Below are 10379 nucleotides of genomic sequence, written 5' to 3'. Positions count from 1 at the left end.
CAAGTTAGAGACTGCTGTGACCCAGTCTGAGCAGCAGGGAGAGGCTGCCCTTGCTGATGCCCGCTGCAAGCTGGCTGAGCTGGAGGGTGCCCTGCAGAAGGCTAAGCAGGACATGGCCTGCCTGCTCAAGGAGTACCAGGAGGTGATGAACTCCAAGCTGGGACTGGACGTTGAGATCATCACCTACAGGCGCCTGCTGGAGGGCGAGGAGCAGAGGTGAGTCCTTTCCCCACTCAACTATCTCAAAAACCTCTCTTGCTTAGCCTGCCTGCTCCCACCCTTTGCATGTCAGTTTTAGCCCCCCCCCCCCAAATAACAGAAGTTAGAGACAATTTTTGGAGCTCAGTGCTCTTGAACTGGCCTTAGGTGGACTTACCACACAAGCCATTGTCACTACAGGGCCGGAGCACCCACCTCATAGGACCCTGGGAAGATTAGAACCAGTGTCCTACCTCTGGGCCAGAACTCCCTTGGGTCCTTACCCTTTGCTTTTATATGGTGGGCACCTTGCCTAGGGTTAGAGCTGCTGGCCAATGTGTGCCCCTGGCCTTTGTGCCCCGGAGGATACAATCACTGCTCTGCATTGCTGTGACCACAATGCCAGACAGAAGGACACAAGTGAAGGCTTTTCTTTGGCTCATAGTTCCAGAGCATCTGGGCCCATTGTAGCAAGAAGAGCAGGCAAGACAGTTCAGGACATGGTGAGGAGGTATGTTAAGTGACTGTTCACATGGTAGCTCTCCAGACAAGAAGGAGCCAGAGTTTGGGTACAACACAGGAAGTCTCACTTCCCGTGACCTACTTTCTCCAGCTCAGCTTCACCTTGAAAGTTCCACAGCTTTCCCCAAACAGCACCAACAGTCAGACAATCTCTTCAAAGCATCAGCCTGTTTGGGTCCTTCCCTCCTAAAGCTGAGTCCCACCCCCCAAGTCCGTCAGGGACTTGTTCAGGCTACACATGGCAGAGTCAGCTGAATGGAGGCAATTAGAACAGAAGCAAGTCTGAAGTCTGCCCAGTGGTGTGCCCCGTGTGGTGTGCCACAGCCACCACCAAAGACACCTTTTTCTACGTGACACAAAGATAGACGTGAGCAGGAATGCAGCGCCTGAGGGAAATACCGATAACCTGTCTGTTCTGATGCCTTCTCTCTTCTCTCTGCCTTTCTTCCACACAGGCTGTGTGAAGGCGTGGGAGCTGTGAATGTCTGTAAGTATAATGAACCCTGAAAGGGAACCAGATTCAGACATCAGCAAAGATTTCTCGGGTGCACTGTGCAGACACTGAGCATCACTACTAACTCGAGTCTAGAGGGCTAGACTGCTCATGCAGAGAGACTGCGGTTAGTGCCCAGAATGTCTAGGGTCAGAAAGATGTCACCCCAAGGGACCTCAGAGTCCCCTAATATAATGTCTGCCTTGTAGAAGTGAGGAAATTGAGTCCACAGAGGGGTTAAAGAACAGAAGTACATCCATAACTCGGGTCTCCTGGCTCCCAAGAGGAGGCTCCTCTACACAGCTTGCACACTAAAACTGAGACTTTGTTATAGCATTCCTCAGAGGGCTGGAGCAAACTAATGGACAAAGGGAAGTTGGCTGGGGTGGCTTCAAGACTGACCCTGCCTTTGTTCTCACAGGTGTCAGCAGCTCCCGTGGCGGAGTTGTGTGCGGGGACCTCTGTGTGTCTGGATCACGGCCTGTGACAGGCAGTGTCTGCAGTGCCCCATGCAGCGGGAATGTGGCAGTAAGCACTGGCCTGTGTGCGCCCTGTGGAAGCGGCCCTTGTCACCCAGGGAGGTGTTAGGAGGCAAGAGGGAGCCAGGAAGTGGCCTGGACTACAAGGCTAAGCACGGTAGCCTCAAGGTCTGCTGCCCTTGTGTTCTGAGAATACATTCCCCATCCCCAGCAGCTGCCACTCCATTCAGCTACCTGCTGGAAAGGGGCTTGCTGCTGATAGATCAGCCTCCTGCCTCAGCTGCAGCCCTGGGAATACCCAGTGCTGCTTCCTGTGCCTCTGGCCTCTAGGCCCTGTTGTGCAATAAATTGTGCTGACTCTCAGAGCTGTGAAAGATGTTGTGCTTTCTTGTGGTGGGCTCATAATGTCACCTAGGGGACACTGGCTTGGTGGTACGGCCTGATGACTGGAGCCACTGGGGCCTGTCTTTATGGTAGGTATCTGCAGGCCCCACTCCCAAACAGAATTGCCTTCCCATTCTTACCAGGCAGAGCTCAAAGCACAGGTTTGCCTATGTAACACCCACTAGACCATGTGACTTCGGGGATGTGACCCCTGATACCTGTTTTCCCCAAACACACATCCTATATTCACTCCCAGTAGACCACTCAATCAATCCCTGTGTTTCGTACAGTGAGACAGATAGGCTTCCTTCCTCCAACTCACCCGGAAGGAAACCAGAGCCCATAGGCTCTGCTGAAAGGCAGAGTTGTGTGTGTGTGTGTGTGTGTGTGTGTGTGTGTGTGTGTGGTGTCCATCTGTCTGTGTCTGTGTCTGCCTGCCTGCCTAACAGTCTGTCTGCCTGCCTGCCTGTGCCTGTTTAATGGCTGGCTGGCTGGCTGGCTGGCTGGCTGTGTCTATCTGTGTCTGCCTGTCTGCCTGCCTGTGCCTGTTAATATTTGTCTGTCTGCCTGTCTGTCTGTCTGTCTGTATCTGTGTCTGCCTGCCTGCCTGTATCTGTGTCTGCCTGCCTGCCTGTCTGTCTGTCTGTCTGCCTGTGTGTGAATGGCTGGCTCTCTGACTGACTGACGACTGACTGCCCTCCTGCCTGTCTGCCTGTCTGCCTGCCTGCCTGTCTTGTCTCTGTGTGTCTGTCTGCCTGCCTGTGCCTGTTAATGTCTGTCTGTGTCTATCTGTGTCTGCCTGCCTGCTGCTGACCTGCCTGTCTGCCTGCCTGTTTGTCTATCTGCCTGTCTGTTTGTCTGTCTGCCTTCATGTCTGTCTCTGTCTGTCTGTCTGTCTGTCTCTGTGTGTGTGTCTGTCTGCCTGCCAGTCTGTCTCTCTGCCCCTAGCCCTCTTTCATCCACATCCTACTTCCTTCTCCCACATATATGCTCCTTGCATCCTAACACCACACACACATGCTTCACAGCAGCAACTGTCAGAAGTATCCACAGGGCCACTTTGTGTTGCTCTGGACCCCATTCCTCATTGCCATTGCCACCTCTATGCCTTGTTCCCAGCACCCATCCCCCACACTAAGATGGTCACTCTGTTCCTCTTGGATTGACCTCACTGGTCCCTGGATGCTCCAGGATAGAAGACCCAGAAAAGCTCTGACCCTAGGCTGGAGAAACCAGACCTTCCGTGTCCTCCATCCCCAATCATCAACCACTGCTACTCTCCCCGCTTCTCCCCTTCCTCGGCCCCTGGCTCCTTCCCCACCCACCCACACACTCTTGAAAAACACCCCACCCCTTCACTCTTTAGGCCTTAGGTCCTCTGGGACCCAGACCAAGCTCCCTGTCTCCCTCCTCCACTCCTTGGCTCTTAAGTTTCACATCTCCTGACTTACAGGCTCTCATTCCCCCAACAGGCATCAATCATTGGCTCATAGCCCTCACCCTGAATCCACACTTGAGCATTCAGGGCTCCTCTACCTTCACACCCTGAGCCTGGACACCACGGCAGTCTCCACCTTAGCTTCCACTTGAGGTCCTGACTGATGAAGTCTGAGGCCAGGCTCACTGGATCTCAGCAGCAGGTCCCATGCTGACCCCTGATCCCTGTCCCACAGCTTTGACCCTTGAACCTTGCCTCTCCTGGCATCTTCCTGACCCTTTTCCCATCTTCCTCCTCTCTACTTTGCAAAAAGCAGCACCCTTTGAAGCCACAGTCCTGGCCAGGACAGAAGCCAGCACCCCTGCTGGCCTAGGATGCCCTCTGATTCAGCCACCAGAATTGTCCTCCTTCTTCCCAAACAGTCTTCTAATGTACTTGCTTCTCTCCCTCCTGCCATGAAACCATAGAACAAATGTTTGTGTCTTTCAACAAGTTCAGGATTTATTGAAGAATAATAAATTAATTAACTATACCAGTATTCTTGACTGTAATTTATCTAGTAATTCTGATTTCCCTAAATAGTGTGGCCACTGGCAATCATAATTGGTTGGTTAGTTGGCTGGTTTTTTGAGACAGGGTCTCATGTCATCTAGACTGGTCTCCAACTCACTATGTAGCCAAAGTTGACCTTGAATTCCTGGTTCTCCTGCCCCTATTTCTGGGTGATTGGATTATGTGTATGTACCACCAACCCCCCAGCTTCAGGTTCTTTATATTCTGATAATGGACACTGACATTACTCCTCAGATAACACAACACATTCACACCGCAATGCGTGTGTGACAGAGTGGTTGCAGAGGAGTTAAGGAGGCAGCAGAGTTCATAAAAGACTTACAGGAGGCAGAGAGATGACACAAACACAGGTCGCTGTGGGCTGTTAGGAAGGCAGAAAGTACACCATTGACAATCCTGCCTGCCAGCCATCCAGTCAGATGAGACCCAAGGTCAGATCTGCATGGACAGAACAACCTTCACTTTTGTTGGTGTGTTGTATGAATTCATAGTCCTGGTTTTCTGATATAGTTTTCATCGGCTCCTGTGCCCATGTGTTCCTCATTGACCCTGATAAGCTCATGGGTGATGCTTTCAGCCTACATGAATGAGTTAAGTCTGCCCCTCGGGGCCAGTGTGAGACAGTTAATGGTGGCTTCACATACACAGGAGATGCAAAGTGTTGATGGACCTGCCTTGTTCTTTGCATTCAGATGAAGCCAAATCCCACTGTGTAAAAGGGAATCAACCAGCACGAAGCTCCTTCTGGAAGCCACTGATTTACACAACTCAGAGCAGGGTGAAGCTTGCTCATACCACACAGCAGTCAGAGGCCTCCACAGAACACAGTCCCTTCTTCCAGTGCTCCCTCCACCCCACCCCCAGGTGACCTCAGGCTCTCTAAAAGAGTATACTAGGCCCATACCCTGGCCCTGATTCACCACTCAATGTGTTTCAGGTCTCCCAGTCCCCCTCGCTTGCTCCCCTACTGGGCCTCAGATGACCTCATTACTCAGCAAGTGCAGGGACAGAAGCCCCGCAAGGGGGGGGGGGGGCTTGCGGTTCTTCCCTTCTTAGAAGCTGCTCTTGGACATTGATAATTCTTCCCAAGGATTTGAGGAGGAGACCTTAAGGGCAGGCAACCTCAGGAGGCTCATCACAGTGTCACACAGGGCACCCCAGAAAGACACAGAGCACCCCAGGGAGCCACCTTCCTTCCACTTATCCAAGGTTGACACTGTAGCCTCAAGTATTAGAGACTCCGGTGATGGTCTCTAGGCCCGCATCCCCAGCTCCATAGTTACGTGCTGTGTGACTGGAGAGATGTGAGCAAATGTCCGAAGAGTCACCCAGATAAAGTAGTGGTGAAAAACACGTACAACAGCAAAAAGTTGTGTTTCTAAGAAAGACCATGTTCCCGAGGAGCCGACATGCTTGCACAGGTCCATGTGGACAGGAGTGTGGGTGGAGCAAAGGCAGCCTAGGCAGTCACACACGTGCACACATGCACACATGCACACACACACAATCCTGGAACTCCCTGTCAGTTCCACCTTTATAGCCTTGGGCAAGGCCTGTGAATCTGGGGGTCCTCTGAGCCTGGCTCTCCACTGTTTTCCTGAGTCTTGTGTACTGGCTAGTTTTGTGTCAACTTGACACAGCTGGAGTTATCACAGAGAAAGGAGCTTCAGTTGAGGAAATGCCTCCATGAGCTCCAACTGTAAGGCATTTTCTCAATTAGTGATCAAGGGGGAAAGGCCCCTTGTGGGTGGTGCCATCTCTGGGCTGGTAGTCTTGGGTTCTATAAGAGAGCAGGCTGAGCAAGCCAGGGGAGGCAAGCCAATAAAGAACATCCCTCCATGGCCTTCTGCATCAGCTCCTGCTTTCTGACCTGCTCGAGTTCCAGTCCTGGCTTCCTTTAGTGATGAACAACAATATGGAAGTGTAAGCCGAATAAACCCTTTCCTCCCCAACTTGCTTCTTGGTCATGATGTTTGTGCAGGAATAGAAACCCTGACTAAGACAGCCTCTCTTCTCCTTTTTGGAGGAGTGTTTGAGTTTGGAGGAAACAGGCAAAGAGCTCTACAAAGAGCCCTGGGCCTTAGGGCTGGAAGAAAAGGAATCTGGGAAGGAGGATGCAAGCCAAAGATGGAGGGAAGCCATGTTGAAGCTGCGACCTTAAGGAGAGGGGAGAGTCTCCACCAGACTGACTTCCTCTTCTCTCCCCTGTCATATCCAATCCTCTAGATTGGGGGACAGTGCCCCATGTTCAGAGTGGGTCTTCTCCCCCTTAGTAAATTATCTCTGGAAATCCCTTCACAGACACAACCAGAGATGTGCTTCACAGATACCCTAGGTCACCCTCAGTCCGGTGAGGTGAAGGTCAAGGGTCACCAGAGCACCAGGCCAGCCCAAGCCTCACCTATCACCTCAGCTCCTGAGTTTACCGTCTTACCTCTTGTCAACTTCCTCTCCTTCCTCCAGCCCTCACTGCAGTTCATAACCACTTGTGATAATTCTGTCTGCTCAGATTATTATAATTCGAGCCTGGCTGGTATAGTCCACCAGATAACCTCCACCTCAGCTCCCAGCTGGCAGCCAGCAGCAGGACGGGCCTTGGCAAGGAAGGCTCTGAGAACCTCTCCATAATCACAGTACCCAAAAAGATGCCAAGGGAAAGAGCTCTACACACACACACACACGTGCCCACAGAATCAGGAAGAAGCAGGAGGAGTCAGGAACTTGTGTTCAAAGCCTCCCTGGCATAACTCAGCGGGGCAGCATTTGTCTAGCATGTGCAGGGACTTGGATTTGGTCCTCGGCACTGGGAAAAATTGTGATTATTTTAAACTTTAAAAAGTGACACCCCTCTGTAGAGATTCATTACCTCTCATCATTAGCTAACACCTTCCCCACAATGTAAGTACCATTGTCCCATTTCACAGATGAAGTCCAGTGAGGAAGAGAGACCTGCCTGCTGCAGTACTGGAGATAGCCAGACAGACAGACTGCTGTTCCAATAGTGCCTCTAGGAACAAAGCCTCTGTCCTATCTCCTGGGACGGCTGGAGCAGCACTAGGGATTAAGTGCACCTCTCCTCACTCTCCAGCAGAGAAGCAACATAGTATTTATCCACACATCACCACTCTGAATCAGTAGCCAGGTCTCCTGACCCTGACCTACCCAGAATCCCTCTCCTCCCTACCTCTGCCATTCTGAGTCCCTTCCTCCCTCCACCCCAGAAATGCTCTTCGAAGAAGGGGAGCAAAATGACTATCTGAGAAAATCTGGGTGACATTTCACCTTGTCTAGAAATGTCTTTACTTATCATAATTAGGGGCAGAGGAAACCTCCGGCAGTGCTGAGACAGAACACCTCAGTTAGAATATCGACCACCCCACAAGACTCTGCCTGGAGTTTGGCTTTGTTGTCCCAAAAGCCTGATTTCTCCAGACCAGATAGGAGGTATCTTTGCCTATGGAAAACACCCAGGTGAACGGTGGAGTCCTGAGACTCTGGCTGAAGCACTTGGCATAGGTAGCACTTTGGAGAGACTGGGGGCGCGAGTTTGATTTGCTGCAATTAGTTTATTGGGAATGCAAAGAGACAAAGCCCAAGGAACAAGCAGCTGAGCCCCTGGTTTGGGGGAGCTGCTGCCAGGCAGACCCGGAAGAAGATGCTCTGGGTCACGTGGTCTCTAGCGGAGTGTCAGGAAAGCCGGCAACCATGTGGGTCCCTGTCTCCTTGCCCAGGCAAAAACGTGCTAAGGACCCGGGCAAAGTCAGACAAAGAGGATCCTGGGGCAGCGGATCCTCCAAGATCCTAAGACCAATGAATCCAGCAAAAAGGCAGAAAGGGAAAGAAAGCAAGAACTCTGGGAACAAGTTGCTAGGGAAAGCTACAGAATGAGATAAAGGCGCCGAGGCCACTGTCCCGCTGTGCTGTCCCGCTGTGCCAGTGGCTTGCAGCATTGTGACCTCCTAGCACTTCTTACAGCCTCCGCTGCAGGCGCCTGCCCCGACGCAGGGGGCGCAGGCATTGGGGGTGCCCACCACCACGTTTCCGCTGCAGGGGGCGCTGCACACTCTTGTGTTGACAGCAGGGGCAGTACCAGAGACGCAGAGATCGCCACAGACGACGCCACCGCGGGAGCTGCTCACGCCTGAAAGCCCGGAGAACAGGGGAAACCTTGTCAGGCACCGCCATTGCCAAGAGTCTCCGCAGCAAGCTCAAATGTTCCCGCCCCAAAGGCGCGCGCCACCCCGCAGGAAAGGGGGAGGCTGGAATTACTTACACACATTCACGGAGCCAACGCCCTCACACAACCTGTGGGAGAGGAAAGGGAGATGTTAGTCCACCGAAAGCATGTTACCGGAGCCATCATGGGTCCTTCTCAGCTCTCGCCCTAGGGAAAGGGTGCAGGGGAAAAACTGAGAACCCCGGAGCTGGGGGTAACCCTGGGCAGGGGAGGGGGGCGGAACCAGGTGAGTTCTGAAGGCAGGGCATGTCCTCTATCACACCATGCTTATTCACTGTGCACCCTAGTGGGCTCTAGGTCTCCTCCCAGAATAATCCAAGTGCTCTCCTGGGGACTAAGACATCCTAGACACACGTGCTGAAGCACTGGGTGCTGTTGCCCTGTTGGTTTTGAGCTGTAAGTCCATTCGAGGGAAACAGGTGCAAGCTTCTAAACCCCGTCATTGTGACAATACGGGTCTAAGGGAAATCAGAACATTTTGCCCCTGTGTCTGAAGACAACAACTGTCTTCATCAATGACCCCAGATGGAGAGATGAGAGCTTAGAACTTTAGAGGCAGATGGGAAACTACCTACAGCAGTCCTCTCATTGGAAGATACCTATAACAGTCCTCCTGTTGGGCACCCACAGGGGAAATGGCCAATGACGGTTCAGGGTTAAGACTCCAACACTACCTGACCTGTATTTCTTCTCCACTTGGTATTATTTTCCAGAAGAGAACCAAACAGACTTGGCCAGGACACACAAAGACTGAGACTGACAAACTCAGAACAGATACTGTGGTCATCTGCCTCTGTCCTTCTATGTGGTGGACACACTGGGGTTCTTTTTCAGGGAGATCTCTCTCTCTCTCTCTCTCTCTCTCTCTCTCTCTCTGTGTGTGTGTGTGTGTGTGTGTCTGTCTGTCTGTCTGTCTGTCTGCCTGTCTGCTGTCTGTCTGTCTGTCTGTCTGTCTGTCTGTCTCCAACTTTCAGATTCTCAGATACCATCACCAGGTACCTCCAGGCTTCTCAAGCGATTTTGTTGTCCTAGGATCCCTCGGTGTGACCACATGCCAAATCTGTGTCCCCATGTCCCTGGTACATATGATTCTCTACCTGGGTGCCACCCTGAAAGCTGGCTATGCACAAAAAGAGGCTCAGAACACAACCAAGCAGCTGAACATGAAACAGAAAGTACAATAGCAAGAGCTTGGTTTCAAGTGGAGTCCTTGAAGACTTGGGGTCTGAGGAGCCCTCCACCACAGGAAGCTTGAACAGCAAGAGGGTCCTCTAGTAGTACCCAAGTCTGAATAGGAAAAACAAAGTTCCAAGAGAGAATTAGTCTCTGCTGTCCTTTAGATCAGTCCAAACTGCAATGGGAGGGTACTTTAGGGCACTCATTAGTTACCATCATAGTGGCTAAACAGGGGATGGTGGACTCTGCTGCCAGAAGGTACTATTATGAGATAAATCTGAATTTCCAAGGTTGGAATAGACCTGGCCAGGGAAAGCTTAGACCAAAAGATGGAGTCCTGAGAACACAGGCCTCCATGGGGCAAAGAGGAGGGTGGAGCCTAGGTATGAGTACCAGCTAGACCTTGAGAGGACAAAACCCAGTATCTCCATGTAGGCAGCCTTAGAGAGAGGCCAGCAGGAGTGAGTGAGATGGAGTTAGATCAAAGGTTACATCAAGAGTAAAGGTTAGATGAAGGTTAAAGGACTTACACAGATTTCCTATCCACGTGCGGGACCATGAAGTGAGGAAGCGAAGATGAACGGGTTACCCAAGGTGTGGGGCTCAATGCTGAGGACCCAAGAAGGGTTAGAAAAGTGAAAAGCTACAGGACCCACCTCTGCTCCTCGCCCTCCAGCAGGCGCCTGTAGGTGGTGATCTCAACGTCCAGTCCCAGCTTGGAGTTCATCACCTCCTGGTACTCCTTGAGCAGGCAGGCCATGTCCTGCTTAGCCTTCTGCAGGGCACCCTCCAGCTCAGCCAGCTTGCAGCGGGCATCAGCAAGGGCAGCCTCTCCCTGCTGCTCAGACTGGGTCACAGCAGCCTCCAGCTTGGTGTTCT

The 10379-nt window shown here is 52.1% G+C and overlaps 2 protein-coding genes across 2 annotated transcripts in view; one reads left to right on the top strand and one right to left on the bottom strand.

Moving 5' to 3' along the window:
- The window catches only part of LOC110310110 (keratin, type II cuticular Hb1-like), a 6020-nt gene extending 4219 nt beyond the window's left edge, over positions 1-1801 (top strand). Inside the window, exons 6-8 of the mRNA XM_021182802.1 lie at positions 5-216; positions 1176-1207; positions 1635-1801. Of these exons, the coding sequence (XP_021038461.1) occupies positions 5-216; positions 1176-1207; positions 1635-1801 (411 nt within the window). The remainder of the gene's footprint in view (positions 1-4; positions 217-1175; positions 1208-1634) is intronic.
- Positions 1802-8046: 6245 nt separating this feature from the next.
- Positions 8047-10379, bottom strand: part of LOC110310109 (keratin, type II cuticular Hb6) — a 5982-nt gene continuing 3649 nt past the window's right edge. Inside the window, exons 6-8 of the mRNA XM_021182801.1 lie at positions 10157-10377; positions 8361-8392; positions 8047-8228 (exon numbers count right to left, since the gene is read on the bottom strand). Of these exons, the coding sequence (XP_021038460.1) occupies positions 8047-8228; positions 8361-8392; positions 10157-10377 (435 nt within the window). The remainder of the gene's footprint in view (positions 8229-8360; positions 8393-10156; positions 10378-10379) is intronic.

This window comes from Mus caroli, chromosome 15, assembly GCF_900094665.2.
Source record: "Mus caroli chromosome 15, CAROLI_EIJ_v1.1, whole genome shotgun sequence".
NCBI lineage: Eukaryota > Metazoa > Chordata > Mammalia > Rodentia > Muridae > Mus > Mus caroli.
Note: the sequence above shows the minus strand (reverse complement) of the source record. Positions and strands in the feature narration are given on the sequence as shown.